Here is a 24929-nt window from a genome sequence, read left to right as displayed (position 1 = left end):
TTCCCAATAATCACCAAACCTTTTGGGTATGGAAATGAGATTGAAAGAGAGTGTTTGCAAAACAAAGTGAGAGTGTTTGTGTGGGTGTGTGGTTCACGGCCAAGGCAAGAGAGAAAGGGAAAGAGAAAAGCTTTGGAAAAGCAATAGTTTGTGACCACTTTGTTATTAAAAATCGTTTATTATTTTTTTAATGAAATAATACCTTAGGTTATTTTTATTAATCCATATGTGACATGTTACACATTTTATAAAACATTTCCTATGTATTATAATCTAAGGTTTCATTAAATAACCAACATGTAACATGACATATAATGTAACTTGTTTAATCACCTAGCTTTCTTACAAATCACATAATCATGTAACAACTATAATATAACATATTGACCGTATAACACATTATACTTATCATACACAGTACATGACACATACCACGTTTATTATAACATGCATGACGAGTTTATTATTCCAGTTATAATTAGCCACTTATTCTTGTTTAAGTCATTAACGACACATTAACTTAAATGTACGCATACATAACACCACATGTACAAGAGTTCATATACATGACACCACATATACAAGAGTTCATATACATGACACCACATGTACAAGAGTTCGTTAACATAGTTAACAGAACTAACTGAGTTTACAGGCATAGCCAACAAGGTTTAACTGTGTTTAGTTAATGAATTTAACCTGAAATTTGGAAGTTGTGACAACTTCCAAGCATGATATCATTCTCAGACGAGAGGCAATCCGTGATTTCAATGCTCATCCGTCCACAGCTCACGGAGCAGTAGGGGTTCCGACCCCCACTAGTGTAGCAATAATTCATGTCAATCGACATTGCTTCACGACCGAAAGTTCGAGACCAAGTAAAATTTCAAAGAAAATCAAAGAACGGAACCAGAGAAATGGATTCTTAACAAGAAATTTCCCGATCAAACCGTAGTAATTGGTCCAGCCGTTTCTGAAATCGTCCGAACCTTTTTGAAGCAATTATTGACCAAGAACATTGACATTTTCGCATGGCAGCCCGCGGGCATGACCGGTGTCCCGCGAGGCATTTCAGAACACAAGTTAAAGGTGAATACATTAATCGCCCCAATTGTGCAAAAGAAGCGAAATATGGGCCCGGAACAAACGAAGGCCATGAATGAACAGGTACAAGATCTTCTTCACGTTGGGATTATACGAGAAATCAAGTACCAAACGTGGGTGGCCAACCCAGTGATTGTTCCAAAAAGCAACCGAACATGGAGGATGTGCATAGATTATAAAGATCTAAACAAAGCATGTTCGAAAGATTGTTACCCACTTCCAGAGATCGACTTGAAGGTAGATGTTGTAGCCCCATTCAAATTCAAATGTTTCCTCGATGCCTACAAAGGGTATCACCAGATTCATATGGCAGCTGGTGACGAGGACAAGACAGCGTTCCGCACTGATCAAGGAACATTTTGTTACAGAATGATGCCTTTTAGGTTAAAGAATGCGGGGGCCACATACCAACGACTGATGGATCAGGCCTTCAAAGGTCAGATAAGTCGAAATCTCGAAGTTTATATGGATGATTTAGTGATAAAAAGCATCGAAGAAGACCAAATGTTAAGGGACATAGAGGAAACTTTTGAAACGTTGAGAAGAATTAACATGAAACTCAACCCAGCAAAATGTTCCTTCGGGATGGAGGAAGGAAAGTTCATCGGGGTAATCGTTACAGGCATGGGTTTCAAGGCTAAACCAGACAAGGTTCAAGCGATAGCACGTATGCCATCCCCCGCATCCATCAAGCAAGTTCAAACACTTAACGGCAGATTAGTAGCATTAAATAGGTTTCTGGCGAACCACGCTACTAAATCTTACCCGTTCATCTCAACATTGAGGAACTGCCTCTAAAAGGCAAAATTCAGATGGACTCCAGAAGCCGAACAAGCCTTCCAAGAGGTCAAGAAGTGTTTAATGGAATTTCCGACGTTAACTGCTCCTCACGCGGGTGAACCATTAACACTATATTTGTCGGCATCCGACATTGTCGTGGGGGCTGTCTTATTGATAGACAGAAAAAATGTTCAAACTCCAATCTATTACGTCAGTAGAACACTGTCAGACCCAGAAACAAGATATTCAATGTTGTAAAAGTTGGTCTTGGCATTAGTATACGTAGCACGTCGGCTCCGGAGATATTTCCAGGGTCATCCCATCAATGTGTTAACCGGATACAAACTCAAGAACATGTTAAGCAATCCCGAACTGTCCGGGCGACTGGTAAAGTGGGCTATCGAATTGGGTGAACATTCGATAGAATATAAACCAAGACCGACAATCAAAGGGCAAGTGCTGGCGGACTTCGTCACGGAAGTCCCGCAACACAAAGAACAAGAATGTTTAATTGAACAACAACCCCAAGAACCTCCAGAACAAGGGCAAGTTTGGTCATTGTTCACGGACGGAGCTTCAAGCAGCGAAGGGTCAGGTGCAGGCTTAAGGCTAGTCAACCCTGAGGGGCATGAATTCACATACGCCATCAAGTTGGACTTCAAAAGTACCAACATGAGGCGGAATATGAAGCCTTCCTGGCAGGACTGCGGATAGCGAAAAAGCTTGGGGTAAAACATTTTGAAGCACGGGTGGATTCCATGCTAATTGCGGGAAAAATAAATGGAACATATGAAGCCAAAAACGATGTCGTGGCTTCTTATTTGTCGCAAGCAAAGGTCTTGATTCGCCAATTTTCCTCTTTCGATGTTGTTCACATTAAGAGGAGCGAGAACAAGTTGGCGGACGCGATGAGCAAGCTAGCTTCGACGAATTTTGAACATTTCGTCAAAGATATTAGTGTAGAAGTTCTAGACCATCCATCCGTTCCACAAAACCAAGTCCTGGCAATTCAAACTGGTGTTGAGTCTTGGATTACACCCATTAGAGCTTACTTATCTTCCGGAGCACTTCCAGCAGGAAAGGCTGAGGCTCGGAAGATTAAGCATAAAGCTCTAAATTACCAATTGACCGATGGCATTTTATACCGGAGATCATTCCTTGGTCTGCTGCTACGTTGTGTAGACGCAGAAGACGCAAATTACTTGATTCGAGAAATTCACGAAGGCATTTGCGGGTTACACGCGGGACCAAGAATGAAAGTTGCAAAAATCATGAACGCAGGGTACTACTGGCCGGGTATGCATTTGGACGCTGTGCAAGAAATCAGAAAGTGCGATTCACGCCAGCGCCATGCTCCAAACACCCTGCGTCCAAGAACTAACTGATTCCGGTAACATCTGCCTAGACCTTCCAAAAATCGGCTATTGATATCATGGGACCTTTCCCAGAAGCCCCGGGACGAGTCAAATTCTTGAAAGTGGCCATTGATTACTTCACCAAGTGGGTGGAAGCTAAACCGGTTGCATCAATAACAGCTTCAAGCGTGAAAAAGTTCCTTTGGGAATTTATCATTTGCCGGTTTGGTCTCCCACAAGAATTGGTAAGTGACAATGGAACCCAATTTTCTGATAGCGGACTACAGGAATGGTTGAAAGAACTCCAAGTCACTCAAGTTTTCACATCTGTAGCTCACCGGCAGGAAAATGGTCAGGTCGAAAGGACTAACCGAACTATCAAGGAAGGGATTAAGGCAAGGTTGGGTACTAAACAGACAGGTTGGGTTGACGAATTGCCCCATGTACTCTAGGCTTTTCGCACCCAAAAGAACTCTAGCAACTCGGAGACGCCGTTCAGTCTAACCTATGGCACCGAAGCCATGATCCCGGAAGAAATCGGGATTCCATCCGCGAGGGTTCTGTTAATTGATAATAATGATTACGAACTCAAGATGAATCTCGATTTACTTGAGGAAAGAAGAGAATTAGCGTCAATCCGCGAGCACAATTACAAGCGACAGCTTCAGAAGTATTACAACTCGCGGGTCCAGACATGTGGATTTGATGCAAGAGACTTTGTCTTCCGCAATAATGAGGAGTCCGGTCAGGAACCTCCGGGCATGTTGTCCCCAACTTGGGAAGGACCTTATAAAATTAAACAAGTGTTATCTGAAGGTGCCTACAAGTTGGAAAAGTTGGACGGGACTGAAATTCCTTGAACTTGGAACACAGCACAGTTAAAAAATGTTATATGTAGCACTTTTATTTACTATTTTATTTTGGCCTACGTCCCCACATAGACTAGAAAGTTATGCAATTTCCTTTATTGTAAGAAGGCTTATGCCCAATGTATGAAAAATGTCGAGTTAGTTCCATGTTATTTTGATGAGTTGTAATCTTTTATTGACAAAAACGAAGTTCCAGAGAAGACACTTATATTATAGTACATAAAACAAGACTTCTTATTATTGATCAAAAGTTATTACAAAAGTAGAAAATTTTACAAATAAAAGAATATATGTACGTCTACGGGGCGACATTTTCGTCTTCCGCAGTATTATTGTCTTCCTCTTCTTCTTCCTCTTCCTCATCAAGTTCTAATAGCTCCTTTAGTTGTTCTATGGCATCCTCCTTATCCGCGAGCTCCGATATATGGTCGGAAAGAGAAAGCTTCAGAGTATCATAATCCGTGGTTTTCTCAATAAGGATAGCAGCAGTGTTCTTGCCGGTCAGGACATACTCCTCCGGAACCCGGCCCTCAGAACCAAACTTATATCCCTCTTCAAAGCCCATTTGTCGACCTGCTTGCTCGGAATCACGAAGGAGCACTGCAACACAATTCCCAAGATCCTCACTGTTCCGAACGTCCGTGATAACCTGTTAAGTCAAATAAACGCGTGTGAACACATACACATCCGAATTGATTATTTCAACAAAAAGACTTGATACCTTGGGAATCGCTGTCGTCAGAAGCCACTTCTTATCCGCCTCAGCCCGGATGAGATCCATCTTATGACCAGCACATTCCAGAACTTGGTCCCGATTCTTGGCATTAAGGTCGGATAAACGTTTGTCCTTGGTCGCTGAGTCAGCCTGAAGGGTCTTTATCAGCTCCGCTTGTTCATCCAGCTGTTTTTGAAGAACAGCCTTGGCTTCTTCAGCGACAAGGCGTCCGGTTCTCTCCGCCTCCATGGCCCGATGACTGTCCTGAGCTTCAGTCAGCGCCTTAAGAGCTTCTTTTTTGGCGTCAAGCAACTTAAGCTCAGTTTCTTCCAACTCATCGTTCCTAGCCAACCAATCACGTCGTATTTCTTGATTGGTAGAAATAGTGTTCGCCATATGATAAGAGTTGGAATCTAAAAGCTCTTTGCGGACGCAGCAACGTTGTCGTTCCCTCTCGGCAGGAGGAAGACTCTCCTGGAGATATTCACCACCGAGGATTATCTGGAGCAGTATCTTCCTCCACTTGAGATGAGGAGGCCTACCCCCCATATTTGAACACACTAACCCCACCTTGATTCCGGAAGGAATACACGTGATGGGGTGGAGATGTGGGGACCAACCTCTTTCTCCTTGATAGGAGAAGTGTCCGATAAATTGATCGGATCTTGAACAGTGTTTAATGGTGAGGTTGGTGGAGTCGGAAGTTTTGTAGCAGCTGAACTCTTGAGACCTGAAAATTTCCAACATAAAACTTTTTATGCTATCAATAAGCGACAAGTCTAAATATAATAAGGGTTCGAAACATACTCTTGGAAACATCTTGGGCGGAAAGCTCCCGGAGGCGAGCACCCAAGTCTGGAACCTTAGCCTCCTCCTTCTTCTTCTTCTTCTTCTTGGAAGGGACAACATCGGAAGGTTGTGTTTTTCGCTTCCCAGCAGCTTTTGAAGTACCCGCTTCCACAACCTGAGGTTTGCCCTTAATAGATTGAAGATCACCTTCCTCACGTGTTGATGGATCGGTGGTCGCCTTCAAATCTAGCTTGCGGGTCAAACCTACAGTCGAATGCGAAGGGTTAATAGCACCACTTGATAATCCTTCTTCACAGAGTGACGACTCCTCGCTGGATGAAAGAAGTACTATCACTCCGCTCGAAGCAACGGCAGTTATAGGTCGAGGTTGAAGAATACCTTCACATTTTTTGACAAACTCCTCACCTTGCGCGTACATCGCCTCGGAGACAACAAGCGCTCCAAATATGGTACATCATGCGGGGTAATAGGGCGGCGCACCATCATGCCTCTCATCTTATCCACAAGAGTGGAGAGGATCGTACCTTCACCTGCAATTGAAGAACGTTAAAGAAAGTAAACTGAGAACCCGGAATATTACAAGTAAAAACATACTCCCATCGGAATTCTGATAATAAGATTCCAAGGTGGGGAATGGCCACAAACGACTCATCTTGGCATGCACCATCGCCCCTTCATGGATAGGACGCATGGGTGTCGGAGTCTTGGTCAGAGTAAGAAACCAAGCATGACCTTCGTATTCGGAAGCAAAGACTTTCGGTTGTTTATCCTGCAGCTTCCGGTGAGTCATTGTAAACGGGATAATATCTTCCCAGATCTAGGAGAATTTTGACTTCCACCCATGAATGCTGCGAAAAAATTCAAAACCATTAGATCCTTTGCCAGTGGTGGCAAAACCGTACCAGCCTTCACGGTAAGTCATCTTGTATAGTACGGCAAACATGCCAACAGAAGGATCGTAGTTGTGCGCTTGACAGCAAAACTCGAAATGTCGAATTCTTAGCATCCCAAAAGGATGAATCTGGGATAAATGAATCCCATATGCCGTCAGGACCGATTGCACGAATTTGGTCACTAGCAACCGGAAATTCCCGGTAGTAAAATGGTCCAGGTATACAGCCATCTTCTTCAATGCCGGGGCGGTCGCAATGGCCCCTTTTGTCGGACGTTCGGCTTCCTATTTCGGTGGAAATCCATATACGTTTTTAACATCCTCGAAGTCCTTCTCTTTCATATCACACCCGACTTCATTAATAACGGGGGATTTTTCTTCTGGGAAGCCATTTGAACAGAATATAAAGACGAATGCAAGAAAGCAAAGTTCTCTGGTATGATTGAAGGAGAAAATATGCAAGTGATAAGAATTGGTTGAAGACATCAAGGCCTATTTATACTCATCACAATTAATGCGACCGTCTGACTGACAGAGGAAAGAGAAAATGCGGACCACGAGATGACTGACACGTCAGGCGGGAGATTCAGAAAAGCGTTTAAAGGATGTCTAACAGGCGTTTTACACGTCTTGTCAGCCACCGCCTAAAATTCCCTCTCCGCCACGTCACCAGTACTATCCAATTTACACAAGTACAAAATTAAAAAAAAAAAGATATTTCACAAAGATATTATCAACATGAAGTTCTTTTCATTAATATTCAAAAATAGCGATTACAAAAACATGGAAAGAAATTACAAGTTCATCTATCCTATGGGTTAAGGGCCGAAGTGTCCTCCGGAGCGTTTGGGGAAGCATCCTCAGACTTGTCATCATCAGATTCATCATCCTCCGATTCATCATCTATGTAGACCCGCAACTGCTTCACGCCATCTTCCACCAAGGCGAACTTTGGAAGCATATGTTGCAGCGGGAAGGTCAGATCGTCATACACTTTTACCCGCATATCCAATTCTTGCTTCGCATCAACGCCATGAAGCGGGTTGCTCTCAATAGATTGCCCAGACTGGGCAAATGCCAATCCTTCATTAAAACCCTTTACCCGACCAACGCCTTCCGAGGCAGTTGTCAAACTCACGAAGCAGTCAGTAAGCTCTGTGCTCCTCTAGACATGACGGATGACGTAACAACAAAACATAGAAAAATATTAGCAGACAAAACTCGATGCGCATAGATAAAATAACATATGGGAAACGCTTACGGAATCAAGTCCACGGTTGAGGAACCATTGCCTGTCCCGCTCAGCACGCTCCGCCCTATCACGAAGTACTTGCAACTCGCCGGAGGTACGGATCTCAGCTTTAGTACGAGACTGCAGCAAGGAGTCATAAGCAGACTGCATTTCAGCAGCAGTCTTATCTTTGAGCTCCGATTGCTCCTTCTGCAACCTCAGTCCTTCCTCGAGCTCTTGGATCCGGGTGTTTTGACGAGACACGTCGTCCTGCGTCCTCGCCAACTCATCCCTCTTCCTTTGAATTTCAGCTCGGGAAGCTTCAAGAGTGGTGTTAGACCTTTCACAGGCCTCTTTCCAACTCTTAGCAGCAGCAGCACATCGATCTTTTTCCATTTTAAGTGCAGCCTCGGCATCAACTTGTTTCCATTTATCCGCGACCGCCGCTTTTCGCTGCTCCTCGGCTTCCTTCTCTGCAACCTTAACGGCTTCATAAGCTGCACCAAGCTTCCCGCCCATTGTTCGCCACTCCCATAAATTTTTTTGACAACAGGCTAAGCTGTTAGTCAAAGAGATAGACATGTTAGTATGAAGTTCCTGACGGAAGCGAGTCTGTTGGTACGCCACTTCAGTAGGTGGCATACAGTGCTCAACAAAATTCATACAGGTCTTGGGATTCGAAACCCGAGACCCATTGACAATGTCCCAAGACAGGACAAACAAGTCATAGTCTCCTCCCAACTGTACGTCCCCGAAATATTGAGAACTTGACGTTCCGAGATGAACAGGAGTGGAGGAAGACTGTTGTGGGGCACCTTGTGAAGAACCTCCCCCGGCTTCATGGACAGAGGGTCCAAATAAGAAGTCATCTCCTTCGCCCGTTGTAAAAGGCGGAGAGGATGTGTAAAACTGGGGAGGAGGTCGCATTGGAGATTCATTAACCCTAAAGCCCTCTGCAGTGACTTCAGGATTATCATGTTGAGAACCGGTGGCATCACCACCCTGGAGAAGATAGTCCAGGGATTCGGTAGTCACCGACTGATCGTTAGACCCCTCCACGGTCGTCTCAATAGGAGAGGTAACAGGGTTATCCACCTCCTTCTCCGGAAGAGGCGACGGTTGTTTTTCAACATTTGGCATCTGCGTCGATAGACTACCAATCGCATGACCTCCAGCAATGGACGGATCTGCACAAGAAAATCATAGTTAGATCTCATTACCTTAAACAACAAAAGATAACAAGTAAGAACTCACCAGTCACCGTACCCAGATGTTCCGCAAGGTTGGGCGGTGATGACTTCCTCGGACGATGTGTCCGGCGTTTTTTCGTCTTCGGCCTCTTCCCGGCGTCCGCAGAACTAGTACCAGCGCCACTCGCCTGAGATACGTGGAAAGGCCTCTTCTAGTGAAGTTCTGCCAACAAATGAGAGACAGATGAAACTCTAGAAGTATCATCTAAGCTTTCCTCCTCAAGGATGGAAGAATCGTCTCTTAGAATAACGATTATCCCATCAGAGGTTAGCACATTAAGAGGCAGAGGGTTCAGGATGTATGCACCTGATTCGAAGATAGCCTCCGAGACAACTGGCTCAGCGCGCACTTTAACTGCAAAGAAGAAGTATTTGGCAGTCCTTCAAGGATAGGCGTATCCTTCGCGTCGGGAATGTTCTTACCCACGCAACCCTTGTCATCATCTAAGACGTTCAACATTGGTCCAAAACCTAAAAGCAAACAGAAACGTCACCAATATAACCTCACAGATCGGAAAGGCAGAAGGACAAAGTCGTAAAACTTACGGCCATCTAGCTCAATAAAAACAGGCTCCATGAAAGGAGAAGACCACAAGCGGCTCATACTCGCCCATACAAGGGCATCCTCAGAAAGTGCTCGCATCGACGTCGGTGAAGAAGTAAGCGTGCGAAACCAGTCGCGCTTCTCATGGGCAGCCGGAGCAATATCAGTAAGAGAGTCGTTGGGAGCACGACGGATCATGGTCTCCGGCACCACGTCCTCGGAGATCCAAAAGAACTTTTTCTTCCAATCTTATCCTCGGTCACGTTGCCAATATCTCTATCCGGCAAGCTATGGCAAGTAAACCATCCATTCCGATTGGCCATCTTGTAAAATACAACGAATCGGTCCAGCCGAGGTACTATTTCATGTGCCATACACACGAACTCGAAATGGCGAATTCACATGACGGCACGTGGGTGAAGTTGAGATAAGTGAATCCCAAATGCCTTAATCAACCGCAGAAAAAACTTTGTGAAGGGGAGACAAAAGTTCCCACAGCAAAAAAAATCAGCATACAAAGCAATCTTCCCATGAGGTGGGAAACTGGCAATAGAACCGGCAGATGGGAACTCTGGTTCCCATTCCGGTGGAATCCCATACGTTGTAATGAGTTTTTGGTATTCCTCTTGGTCTCAGTGGATTTCTATCTCATCAACCTCAGATTGAGCAGTCGCCATTACAAACACTTGATGAAATATCGGGTTATTTCACGGAAGATTAAGTGACAGTGTAGGTTCCCAGCCGGATCTACACGGAATATCTCGTTCTACGTAGGTGCGGAATCCCTACGTAAGACGTTACGAGCGTAGAAGACGATATACGTTAACACGATCAAACACACATTACAATAAACAAAGACTCGTTGTATTGCAACTGGAAACACGTGATATCAATCACTGATTACACACACACGTAAACTCGTTACAACTCTTGATAACTTCTCCAATCTATCGATTCTGCCGTAACCTAGCACCTTATAAACACGACAACTTCGCCTGGCATGTTCAGGCGAAGTTGTCACTAACTTCGCTTACTCTACAAGTTCGCCTATATCAGCGAACTTGTGAGCTAACTTCGCTTAATACAAAATACAAATCCAACTAACTCGATTACAGACACTATATACTGAACTACTGACATCATGCACCAACAGACTCCCCCTTGGCAGTAGCTTCATATCTTTATCTTCAAACACGTGTCTTGTAATCTTCAACAATCTTATATCTTTCATCTTCAAGCATGAACTCCTTCTTGTACACATACCGAAACAACTCTTTGATATTTCTTCTCTTCGTCTTTCCAAGCAGGAATATAAAATATCTTCTTCTCATTCAGCACCTGCAGATCAGCTTGAGACAAGTTCACTAGATGCATTGGATCATATACTCTCAGCAGCTCTTGTTCATCTTTGTCCTCCATTACTGCTTCAGCTGTTTCACAATCTACATACCACCACTTCAGATATTTCAGCACATCCTTGGGCATTTGTTTCATCGGCACTTCTTTTAAACACCGGATCGGCTTATACTTCATAATCATCCAAGGCTTGCCATCTGCTCTCAATCTTCTATCTTTGTCTTCAATAAGTTTTCCCTTTTGTGGTTTCAACAGCTCGAACTTCTTCTCTTTTATACTTTCCTTCCAAACTATCTTCCCAATGACTCTAGCCATGTTATCATCACTTCTGTTTATCAACCCCAATCTGGCTAAGTCTTTCACTTCACACTCAGGCAATGTATTCAACGATCTCAACAGCCTTTTGAAGTACTGAACACCATCATACCTTTTAATCACAAAGAGCCTCAACTGCTCATCATATATCCAGCATATAATTCCCTTTCTCGATTCAGCATAACCTCTAATGTTGTAACTTTTCTTGAACATAGTAGGGACCGCCGGTTTCTTCGTTTTTACAAACCACTGAGCATAGCCTTCTTTCCATCTTGGCTGCTCTTCCCATTCCGTCTCATCGCTTCCCATATCTTTACTCATATCTGCCTTATCAACATCCGGAATCTCATGCTCAATATTCTCCTCTACAATCTCTCCCTCTTCAATCTCACTATCAATAACAATCTCAGTACTAATCTTCTCTATCTCTTCAACTGATAATACATCATCATCACCTATAAACTCATCATCCATTTCCTCAACATCCACGACCACCACCTCGTCACCTGTACCGCCCGCTGCACTTGTTGACTCCCCCTGAGATGTGGAAGTCCCAAGAGCTTGTTCAGTTCTTGGCAACTCTCCACCTGCACCTTTCGATGCATTGGGATCATCGTCTCGATCATTTCGCTTCTTAGTCCTCAGCTCATCGCCTTTACAGCTCGTCTCCCCATGAGATGCCAAGAACTCCTTCAAAGCATCAACGATTTTGCCATGTTCTATCACGGATTAGAACTGGAAAAATGAACACAGATGAATCGAGATATAAGTTCGCTTAGGGTTTCAGAAGATAAGTTCGCCGGTTTATGAAAATAATGAACAGTTTGACCTTAAAACTTCTTTATATAGGGTCAGAGTTATACCGGCGAAGTTATGGATAACTTCGCCTATTGCAGGCGAAGTTATGCACATGTTCGCCGATATTAAACTTTACAAAAAAACCCCTATAATTTGAGCAATTTGCAATTAAGTTTTAAAACATCCTTTAAAAAGTTAAATGATACGATCAAGACCAAGTAACCAGGTATAAAATCATACAACTACATAAGTAAAAAAAATTTTAACAATAAAGTACACGGGATCAAATTTCAGTCTCAACAGGGACCACTATGTTTTAGAAAAGATCCGAACAGGAATCATACTAATTAAGTGACTGTCACACAGATCCGTGTTCAGCTGTATTATGACATAAAGAAACAGGTTGTAAGCAGGTAAATAACTTAAAATGGTTTTCATCGCTTCTGTGATACGGGTTAGGTTCAATTAAACTCAAAACATAAATGGGCAACAACTCAGAGATTATGATGCCTCCTATCTATTCTCAAAGCGTATTTGGCTTTCCCCAAGTCACCTCGAGTTGACCTCAACCCGTAGTGTCTGATTAAATAGTAAGTACTCTTCGATCTTTAGACTCTTCATCCCGTTCTCTTTCTTACATCTTGATTGAGAAGTATGAACATTATGAACTCTAGAATGTCTCAATAACACACCTTTTTTTTTTTTTTTTTTTTTAAGTATTTACACAACTTCAGAGTAGTAAACAACTGCAAGTCCCGAATCTGGATCACTGCAGTTTCTTGACACGCTATCTTCACGGGAATCAGAACACTCACGGGCTCGTGTATGACTGGGTAATCGCTTTTCTGCCTATCATTCGGAAAGATATATAGGGAGACATACACAACTCTTAAGGAGTTTCCACGTAAAATCGAGTAGATTTAGTTAGTATCACTTCTACTTTTACGCACCATAAGAAGCTACCATGACATACAATGACTGTTCTAAAGTCTTTTAGGCCTAATAACTTCACTAGTTAAGCACACAGAATCAGTATATCTATCACTTTCCAAGGTTGGATCAATTTTCTGTTAAACATAATAAAGGAACTTCTTACGAAGTAGTAGACTTGAAAAATAATTTCATCTCCCGAAAAAAAAATTTTAAGTTCTATCGCCCCGATCAAATTGAAGTTTTCAGGTAAACGGCTATCCTGAAGATCCAATGGATCAGCAGGACCGACCACATACAAGTATGTGTCCTTCTAACTAAGTATGATCGACTAATTTTCAGCGAAAGAATAAAAACACATCATAAACCGCCCCGGTCACTTTCAGTCATCTGGTTAATGGCTATCCTCATAGTCTACAAGTAGAAATGAGGACCAAACATATCCGAAGATATGTCCTTCAAACTGAGGCAACCGACATAATTCTAAGCGATAGTGATGTTTTTTTTTTTTTTTTTTTTTTTTTTTAAATAAAAACACAAAACACGGTTACTCGGGATTGATCATCCCATTTAGCTCAACAAGGTTTTGAAAACGATTTTTGTCAAACGCTTTAGTAAACAAGTCAGCGAAATTATCTAATGTATCAACCTTTTCGAGCACAATCAATTTCTTCTCAGCACAATCCCGTATAAAATAATGACGGATGTCAATGTGTTTAGTTTTGCTATGCTTTACGGGATTGTTAGTTACTGAGATAGCAGCAGTGTTATCTATGCAAATAGGAGTATGAGTGAAATTCATACCATAATCGCGCAATTGCTGTTGTATCCAAAGAACCTGGGAGCAGCAGTTCGATGCTGCCATGTATTCTGCTTCACAGGTTGAAATGGCGACTGAGGTCTGCTTCTTGCACTGCCATGAAACTAATCTGCCTCCAAGAAATTGACATCCACCTGTTGTTGACTTCCGATTCTGATTGCATTTGACAGAAGACAAGATTCTTCTTTTGCCATCTCAGTCGACCTCATATCCATAACATATGTATTCTTTTCCCTTGGAGCCTTCATAACTATCCAATCCTCTGGTATCTTGAAACCAGGATACAGCACGATCGCTTCATTCTTGGTAAAGTGCACGGTGTAATCTTTGTCACAGATCATTAGTCAAGCGGGCGTATTCCAGTAATCCTTCCACCACTTTCTCCAGCAAAACTCACTCTTCCTCCCTGAACAGGTTTCCATTCGTGTAACAAATTCTTGTTACCCGTCATGTGCCGGGAACAGCCGCTATCCACAACCCATAGATTGTTTGCAGCCCTGTTCAACTGTTCCTGCACGATTAAAGCAGAGGATTAAAATCTGGGGACCCAAGACCTATTGGTCTTGGGTCGATACATCCCGTACTTTGGCTGTCCAAAGTTAGTATCAAAATAATTTTTGTAAGTCCTAAAAGGATTCTTGTAGATTGACTATGAGGCCATCCAAACCTTCGTGAATTAAATGAATTATTACTTATGGTTTGGTTGTTAGCAGTGAAAAACTGAGATCGTTTTCTTTGAAAACCTGGATTAGTCCAGTTTCTGAACTTTGATGAGTTTTCATTTTTACCATTATTGTACTTACTATTAGTTCTGTTCTCAGTTTTTGAAGGCCTCATACCTCTGAATCTCTGCTTCAGAGGGCAATCAGCAATTAGGTGTCCTAATTGATTACATCTGAAACAACTCATGTGTTCAACTTTCTTTTCAATAGTTGTTTTAGATGTTGAGGCTGCATTACTGCCCGTTTGTCTCACATATGGTGGGACATACGGGTTTAGTGGAGAATTCTTTTCATTTGATATATGTTCCTCTCCACATTTTGGTAATACTGCCTCTTCTTTTGTCTCACTCGACTCGGATGTCTTGTCCGAATTTGATGAGACAGGACTAGGAGCATAAATCTTAACATTAGAAACAGGCTTACTTGTTTCGCCTTTACTAACTTCTGGTTCTTTAATAGTAACCTTAACCGGAACTGTCTGACCAAAATCAACATCAACAGATTTCTGATTACTATGATCATAAGTATAGTTATGATTGTAAGGTGGTGGAACTTCATGATATCCAATTCCTCCCTTTTAACTGGGGAACCTTGATCACTAACGAGGTGATCAAGTATAGCGGAGGAATTTCTAAATTGCTCAAGCTTTCTGTTAAGTTCCACCACTTTCACCTGGTGATCAGCTATCTGTTTATCCCTTTCAGCTATTAGGTTGGTTTTCTCTTCTAACACTTCATAGCTAAGATCAATTACTTGAATTTTTTCAGCTAGATTTGCTTTAAGACTTCTAATATCTTTCTCACTAGCTTTTATTTTTACCTTATAACTGTTTTCTCTAGCTTTAGTGAAATGATGATCTTCTTTTAATATTTTAAATTGAGCATCCAAACTAACAAACTGATTAGTTATAGTTGTCAATTGTTCAGACAGATTTTCACATTTCGTACAATGGAGTTTAGTACTTACCTCGGTGAGCTGGTCTGCCACTTCTTCCATGTAAGCTTCATTTTCTCCAGTTACTTTCTCACTTCCTGCAGTTTCGATGTTCGCTAAATTGGCCTGTTCGAACACTTCCTCAACATGCAGATTCCAGTTGTACTCCCCGTTTTGTCTGGATATCATGGCTCTATTCTCATTACCACCCCCACTCTGTTGTGTAGACCTGTTCTGACTACGTTCAACTCGTTCATTTGTGCACTCCTTAGCAAAGTGTCCATTTTGTTGACAGTTATAACATCGCACCTTTGACTTGTCAAAACCTGGTCTTTCACCAACAAACTTTCTACCTGTCTTCTTCATAAACCTCTTAACTCTTCTCACAATCATCGCCATCTGCCACTGCAGATCCATCTCTTCCAGATCATCAGCATCGATCTGATCATAGTCTTCGTCCAATGTTGCAGGATCAACAATCTTACCCTTAATGTAATTTTCATATGAAGCAATGAAAGATGCATAGAGAGCAAACTGCTGTTCAGCAGATTTAACGCTCATGGGCATCTGAGAGTAGTTGTTGTTCGGAACACTTGAAGAGAAACTACCCTTGGTTGCTTGAGGTTTAGAAGCATTTGATCCACCAGCTACAAAACACACATCACCATTCATGTTGAGAGATACATGACCTTCATGTGTTGAGTTAGCGCCCGAGTCTCCCTTAGAGTAGTAAGCAGATGATTCAGACTTCGAACTTGAACTTGAGTTAACTTTTGCACCATACATTCCTGGATCCTGAACCTGATCAGTTGGTGTCTCTTTTCGATCCATGTTAAGTTCAAAAGTTCGTAGTTTGTTGACTACTGTTTCCAAGTCATAGTCGGCAAACTCTTTGTCTTCACTCATCAAGACAGTGTACATCTCCCATTTCGGTGGGAGAGCATCAAGAAGCTTTTCCACGATCTCATCTTCTTTTTAAGCAATGGAATAATTGCTTAGTTCGGTCATCAGATGATAATATCTAGTGATGATATCATCAAGTGATTCATTCTTCAAGTACTTGAACACCGAGAATTGGGTTTTAAGTAGTTTAATCTTTGATGCACGAATCCCCACATTACCCTCAAATCGGCTTTCAAGCGCTTCCCAAAGTTCTCTAGCAGTTTTATACTTCCTGAAGGTGTGAAGAATCTCTTGTGGAAGAGCCATTGTTATCGCTGCATGAGCTTTGCTTTCAGCCTCATACATTTTCTTTTCTTCTTCTTCCATCTTATTGTATTTCTTTATCTGTTCACGACCCTCATTCAAGGCAGTTGGTGGAATGTATCCATCTTAAATGCACACCCACATCTTAGCATCTTGGTATTTAACATACTGTTCAAACCGATCTTTCCACGCTACAAAATCGGTTCCCTTAAGCATCTTCGGTGCCTTAGTAGCTGAACCCGCTTCCACTTCCATCTTCACCAGTTCCGTAATATTAATAGAAGTCATCTTTCACGAAACACAAAGAAACTCGAAAAATAAAAATTTTATTCTTAACAGTACTGTAGGCGAAGTTGTGGATAACTTCGCTTAAGTCTTAACTTCGCTGTTTCTTAACATCGCTCCCCTTTTTAAATTCGCCTGATTCGGCGAAGTTGTAGATAACTTCGCTTGAGATAAGCGAACTTGTGAAGTAGGCGAAGTTCTGGATAACTTCGCTTGAGATAAGCGAACTTAAGAGGTAGGCGAAGTTGTGGATAACTTCGCTTAACCTTATATCTTCGACTAAACCCTACAAACAGTGACGGCAACTTCGCCTGATGAACACGATGATTTTGCAGGTTTGATTTCTGGATTTTGCGAGGTATGCGAAGGTGTTATGGGTTGTTTATGATGGTGGGAGGTGAGTAGGACACAAAAACTCGGTAAACTCGTCCCGCGAATAGTCAAACGAAACGATTTCTACACCCGCGTGATAATCCCGAACCACACAATCACGAGCAAAAGCTCTGATACCAATTGTAGGTTCCCAGCCGGATCTACACGGAATATCTCGTTCTACGTAGGTGCGGAATCCCTACGTAAGACGTTATGAGCGTAGAAGACGATATACGTTAACACGATCAAACACACGTTACAATAAACAAAGACTCGTTGTATTGCAACTGGAAACACGTGATATCAATCACTGATTACACACACACGTAAACTCGTTACAACTCTTGATAACTTCTCCAATCTATCGATTCTGCCATTACCTAGTACCTTATAAACACGACAACTTCGCCTAGAATGTTCAGGCGAAGTTGTCACTAACTTCGCTTACTCTACAAGTTCGCCTATATCAGGGAACTTGTGAGCTAACTTCGCTTAATACAAAATACAAATCCAACTAACTCGATTACAGACACTATATACTGAACTACTGGCATCATGCACCAACAGACAGATTGAAGGTATTCAGAGAAAGGAAGCAAGTTAATATCCTTGATTCAAAGGCGATAAAATTTCAAAATGAATTTAACTCCCTCTATTTATACCCACCGCAATTAATGTGATGAGATACGAACAGTGGAGAGAGAAAAAACCATCCAGTAAATAATCGCCACGTCACGCGGGAAATGCGAAAAAGGGAAAAAGTTGTACAGTCGGGTACAGTGACAACCGTCATAAACGTCCTGTCACCTGCACACGCACCTGTGAGTGGTCAACTTGTCCTTTTGTCATGGTTATCCACAGCAACAAAAGATATTTCTCACCAACTTGCAAAGTCAAAAATTCCCAAATCCAGATTAAGTCCAAAATTTCACCCGCATAAAATACTTCACACGGAAGAAACACTGGACTTGGGGGGACTTATAGAGGTAGGGTATTAAAAAGACCCGAATACCCCTAAGTAACACCCGCGGGTCAACCAAGAGCACGTCACAAGTCACTCGCGGGACATATGAACCATCCGCATAAATCATATGAGGAAGAAACACCCTCATGGCACATGCGGAAGCATCCTGGCACCCTCAAAAGTCATCCGCAAGAAGGAATATCCTTCCGCGTAAATGACCACGAGGTAATGCCCCGGGACAACTGTTATCAACTAATTACCTTCTAGAAGGTTTATTAAAGATGATTACGTGAGCAATACGTGATCACTTGGCCAATCAACTAATGACACCTAGCAAGGTTGTTATAACCGTGCACATGGCCAATATTACCCCGTTAACCAATGTTAGAGAGACACGTGTCCAGATTGTTATACATGCACATGCAACGTATAGGTTGAACCTATCATATGAGGACACGTGTCCAGACGGTTACGAAAGCATCTTCTAAAGGGACAGCTGCCCCAATCACTTCCCCACACCCTTCGGCTATAAATACCCTCTCGATCATCATGAGGTATTCATTCACTCCCAAGGTACTTTCTCAATTTAATTAAGTGTTTATCTTCTACAGAACAGTACTTATTCTCACGCCGGAGGGTGGTTACGGGAAGCCCCCCCTTCTTGTCCTTCCCGTAACGAGCTCATGGTGTCTGTTTTGCACGTTCACGTCATTGGATTTTGGGGAATTGTGTTCATATCGTATCGGCAGCTAACCGCATCCTACCCTGTTGACTCATTGGATCTAGGACCCATTAGTGGGGAGTAGATCTGTGTTTCTTCAGCATGAAACTAGGAGTTTGTGGGTAATGGTCACATCAGGAGACACTGGCATTATGCCCATCTTAGAACTTGAACCATTTTTCCAATAGGCCAACGTCCAAACGCTCTTTGATTGGTTGTTTCATATAGACATGGTTATAAATAGGGGTGTTCATCGGGTCAACCCGATCTGGTTTCAGGTTAATCGGTCGGGTTATTCGGGTTGTTCTTAAAAAATGTCTAACCCGAAACCCGAACCTATTAAGGTTCGGGTTAGTCGGGTTCGGGTTATTCGGGTTTCGGGTTAGTCGGGTTAATCGGGTTGACCATGTTACTTTATAATTTTAAGTTAGTTTTTATGCTTATAACTCATGGGTTGCAAAATTTCTCATTCCACCCAATTTTAATGACTTTCACAAGTAATTATCTAATAATTACATATAGGCTTGTAAACGAAACAGGAGGACATAAACAAAGGCATGCCCGTGTTCGTTCGTTTAACATTAAATGAATACGATCATGAACACTTAATCGAACATATATTTGTGTTCATGTTCGTTAGTTTAAAATTAACACGTTCGTGTTTCTTTATAATCGTTCATTTAAAATCTAAACGAACAATTCACGAACATAAATGAACACAATTAAACAAAGACAAACGAAAATGAATGAACATGTACATAAGTTAACGAAAACAAACATACATAAACGAACACAAATGAACGCATTTAAATGAACACAAATAAACAAATATAAACATATTGTGGCGATATAATCTCTAAATACAAAGAATATTTAATAATTTCTATTAATATATTAACGAACATGAAAGAACGTAAACAAACTTAAATGAACGATCATAAACGAGTGTTCACGAACATAAATGAACAAGTGAAACATTTGTTCATGTTTGTGCGCTTATTTTGAAAGAATGTCTAGTCTAATGGTTCATGAACAAGAAAAATAATTAACTCCTATATAATATTCTTCGTATTGACTTTTTAGTTCTTATTTAACATTTTCATTATTGTATTTGAAGTAAAGTATCATCACTAATCGGGTTATTCGGGTTAACCCGAAACTCGTTTTTTTTTTCAAAAATGAACCCGAAACCTGACCATATTAACAGTTCGTATTCGGGCCGGGTCTGGTTAATCGGGTTCGGGTATTTTGAACACCCCTCTTATAAATATACATATGAGAGAGGTGTCAGCGCAATACGACGAAGAACTCAAACACTAGTAATCAAATAATATGTTAATATTTTCTAGTTAAAAAATGTATAGCAATATTGAGAATAAAAATACTTGTTTTTATGTTTTAAAGGTATAACTTTTTTTTAAAAATAATTACGTTTGAACAATTTGGGGCATTTAAAAAATATGAGGAAAAGTTGGTTGGTTTAGAAGTCAATAACTTGTTTAAGAGGATTGTAGTTGTAATTACTTAAACTTTTAAAATTAAATAAAACTACGTTTAAACCTGTCGCGTTACGGCGGCGGCTTGACGCAAATTCGGTAGGCCTCGGTTAAGTGCATTACGACACCTGCACTAATCAAAAAATTATATGTGAACGCCCAAAATAGTGTCAGCACACGTACAACCTATGATGAAAGAGACACATATACAGTCAGTATGTGATAGAAAAATAAATTAGTAAACGTATAGCTTATGATACCCAAAATAATATAAGTAAAACAAAGTTCATTCGGTTGGCAAATTACAAATGTTGTGAAGAAAATTCAGTCGACATTTGTAGGTTCGCCACAACACTAGAAGTAAACCCAAAAAATAATTTCGAAAAACTGACATATTTAAAAAACACAAACACGGGCGTTGCGGCGGTGAGTCGACGTACTGTAGGTTCCCTGGATGGATCTGCACGGGATATCTTAATCTACACAGGTGCGGAATCCCTGCGTAGGTTGTTACGAGCGTAGAACACGAATCAAACAAACACACGATACGAATAAACACACGTTATATTATAACCGAAACACGTGATATAATCACTGAATACAGACTCAATACTCTCTGGTTCTCACGTCTCACGACTCACACAAACGTATACAATTACGTTCAACAACTCAAAACAATCCGTATAAATATACGACAACTTCGCCTGATATGTTCAGGCGAAGTTGTTGCTAACTTCGCTTGACTAACAAGTTCGCCTGATAAGCGAACTTGTCAGTAACTTCGCTTAAACATAAACAAAACACAATTAACATTACAGACTGGATTACAGACACTAGACTATGAACTACTGACATTATGCACCAACAGACTCCCCCTTGGCAGTAGCTTCATATCTTTATCTTTAAGCACTTGTCTTGTAATCTTCATGTATGCACTCTCTCTCTTACACAGACCGTGACTACTCGCTGATATTTCCTCGCTTCGTCTTTCCAAGCAGGAATATAGAATATCTTCTTCTCGTTTAACACCTGCAGATCAGCTTTAGATAAATTAACAAGATACATCGGATCATACACTCTTAGCACTTCTTGTTCGTCTTCGTCTTCCATCACGGCTTCAGCAGTCTGGCAATCCACATACCACCATTTCAGATCTTTCAGCACATCTTGAGGCATAGTCTTCATTGGAACCTCTTTCAAACACCGAATCGGCTTATATTTCATCACCATCCAAGGTTTGCCATCTGCTCTCATTCCTCTTTCAGTATCTTCAACTAATTTCCCTTTCTGTGGTTTTAACAACTCAAACTTTTTCTCTTTAATACTTTCTTTCCATACTATCTTCCCAATAACTCTGGCCATATTATCATCACTTCTATTAATCAACCCCAGTCTGGCCAAATCCTTTACCTCACACTCAGGTAAGGTATTTAGAGATCTCAACGTCCTCTTAAATTATTGGATCCCATCATATCTTTTCAACACGAACACTTTTAGCTGTTCATCATATAACCAACAGATAATGCCTTTCTTTGACTCAGCGTACCCTTTAATATTATAACTTTTCTTGAACATTGTAGGTACCACTGGCTTCTTCGTTTTGATAAACCAATGAGCATAGCCTTCCTTCCATCTAGGCTGCTCCTCCCATTCTGTATCATCAACTACTGTATCTTCACATACATTCGACTTCTCAACGGTTGGAAGCTCGTGTTCAACATTCTCCTCTACAATTTCACCTTCTTCAACATCATCTTCTATCACTATCTGTGCACCAATCTTCTCAATTTCTTCTAATGGCAGCACATCATCATCACACACATCATCATCATCTAACATATCATCATCCAACTCCTTCAAGGCATCGATCACATCATCTCCCATCTCCTCGTCATCTACCATCACCACCTCATCACCACCAGAACCGCCAGCTGCACGTGCAGACTCCCCCTGAGCTGTGGTTGTCCCAAGAGCTTGAGTAGTTCTTGGCAACTCACCACCTGCACCTTTCGATGCATTGGGATCATCGTCTCTGTCATTCTTCTTCTTTGTCCTGAGCTCGTCGCCTTTACAGCTCGTCTCCCCCTGAGATGCCAAGAACTCCTTCATAGCATCTATAATTTTTCCATGTTCAACCAAGAGGGACGACTGTAGTTGATTTTCTGCTACTAGGCGCTGAATAGCCTGGGTCTGGATAAGATTCACCCTTGATTGTTCTGCCACGACCCGTTCAAGTGCTGCTATTCTTTCCGAGTCTGATAGGGTTGCATCGAAATCGAACCTCATGTGAGATATGTCTTGAGTATACTGAGGAGGGATTTCGAATGAAACCGGGACATCAGAAGTAGCTGTGGACGTAACCGCAGGTGGTATCGTGACCGACAACCCTGCAGTGTGAACCACTGTCGACTCAATAACCTGTGCAACATCCTCCGACGGAGTAAGCGTTGGAGGCGGCAACGATACAATATCTGGAGTCGTCAGCTGGAGTGTGATGGATGGGAGGCCAACAGATGATGATGTAGCCACCACGGGAGCGTCCGTGGCGCTTGGCCTTGTGACCTGTAATGGTGTAGGGACAATTGACATACCTGACAGTACGAGCGGAGCGAAACGTATGACTCTAGAGCTCTCACCGGCTCCCCTACCTGCACCTGTCCTGTCACTTCTTGAACGTCTGATCAACTTATGAATGTCTTCTTCTTCTTCTGACTCACTGTCGTCATCTGTCCTCTTTCTCTTCCCATACGTCCTCTCTTGAGTCACCATCATACGTCTTGCCTCATCCATTACTTCATCAAAATCTGAGTCAGCCACCGTTGTAGCTGCCCTAATAACATGCACAGTCGAGGCACGTTCAACAGGGACCTGAACGTTCTCCTCTGGATCCACCCGATCCATATCAAAGAAGCCTTGACCACCAAATTCTGCATCAAGGTCCACTTCCTCCTCCGGTGACACAACAGGAGCAGCAGGTATAGCTTGAGGTGCTCCTGCCTGTTGTGGTGCCGGGTCCCTAAACTCATCCTTACGAGCAGGCACATACTCCGGGTTGATTAAGTACCCAAAGAGTGGAGTATGCCTAGGACGCAGTTCAGGCTTGCTTCTAGCACTCGAAGTTCTACATTGAGCAAAGATACGCTTGTTCACACTCTCCACGTATCTGATAGGGCGACGTTGAGGCAACGTGGGAACAACATGATTCAAGATCATTTGGAGAAATCTTGGATACATGATGAATCTCTCACGCCCCATTGCCCTTCGCTGTCGATCAATCTCATAGAAGACCATCTGACTCAAGCTGTAACGCTTGTTATAAGTCAGAGCAGTCATCGCCGACTGCAAGGTCGCGCCCATCCCGTCAGTGCCCGCCTTCCTCCCTGACATGCAGACAATCATTACGTGCATGAGGAAGCGCCACTGATTGAGCAAGAAACCTTTCCTTCTTTGTGTATCCCCCAAGGGACCAGAATATCCCATTCGTAGAAATGCTCCATCACGGAACGGAGCAACACACTCTGTCGGGTCGTCCCTCGTCTCCTCTCCGAATTGCAAAGCCACCCGGATTTGTTCAGACGAGAACTGAACATCCTGACCATTCACCGTTGCACGCATCACCGGGGGGTCGACGCGGCAGTCATATTCCACCGTCTGCCAGAAATCCTCAATGTTGGGCAAGGAAATCGGCAGAGTTGTCGTAATGGCGTGGAATATCCTCGAGCATAAAAGGAAGGTGATGATTTCGCGGAAATCATCAACTCCGCTCGCTTCCGGGTCTAAGGTGATATACATGTTGTGACCCGGGAAGAACTGTCTTTGTTGATCACTTCCGTCATCGCCACCAGCACCTCCAGCACCAGCAACAGCAGCCATATCTGCAACAAACGAACCAAGTTAGATAAACGTTAAAGCATAACACAAGTTCGCTTGTTACCATGAGCGAAGTTGTGATAAAATCTGTATAGGCGAAGTTAAAGGTGGGGCGAAGTTGGGAACAACTTCGCTTCATCTTTAAGTTCGTCTAATAACTAATAAGTAAAAAGGTCCAGGCGAAGTTAATGATAACTTCGCCTCACCACAACATCGCCTCAGGCGAAGTTAAACCTCAGGCGAAGTTACGGATAACTTCGCCCAAACTGTAAGTTCGCCTGAATCTGAATCGGCGACAGTAAGGCGATTCGAACGACGTGCAGTTGGTGATTTCGGAGATCAAGGACTCCGAAATACATGATTTTATGAAGTTTTATACGTTCAAGTGGTTTACTATCACGTAAAAACAAGTTTGAAATCGGGTGTTTAAGGTTTCGAAAGACGAGGTTGATAATCGAGTCGAAACGACCGATGATCAACCTCAAAAACATTGATTATACGATACTAGAAACCTTACACACCTTTAATCACGGAATGGAATCGAAATAAGAACACAGATGATGTTGATCGATAAGTTCGCTAAAGTGTCGG

At 42.2% G+C, this 24929-nt stretch overlaps 2 protein-coding genes across 2 annotated transcripts; both read left to right on the top strand.

Moving 5' to 3' along the window:
* Window positions 1-2642: 2642 nt before the first annotated feature.
* LOC143624840 (uncharacterized) lies at window positions 2643-3269 on the top strand. Its single transcript, XM_077095345.1, has one exon. The coding sequence runs from the start codon at window positions 2643-2645 to the stop codon at window positions 3267-3269; it is 627 nt and encodes a 208-aa protein (XP_076951460.1).
* A 491-nt stretch (window positions 3270-3760) lies between these two features.
* Window positions 3761-4099, top strand: LOC143624839 (uncharacterized). The gene has a single exon (XM_077095344.1). It carries the CDS (start codon window positions 3761-3763, stop codon window positions 4097-4099), a length of 339 nt encoding a protein of 112 aa, XP_076951459.1.
* Window positions 4100-24929: the final 20830 nt, after the last annotated feature.

This window comes from Bidens hawaiensis, unplaced genomic scaffold, assembly GCF_021521415.1.
Source record: "Bidens hawaiensis isolate Kalapana, Puna unplaced genomic scaffold, B.hawaiensis_p1.1 tig00003983_1, whole genome shotgun sequence".
Classification (NCBI taxonomy): domain Eukaryota; kingdom Viridiplantae; phylum Streptophyta; class Magnoliopsida; order Asterales; family Asteraceae; genus Bidens; species Bidens hawaiensis.
The sequence above is the reverse complement of the archived record's forward strand: the minus strand, read 5'-3'. Positions and strand labels throughout refer to the sequence as shown.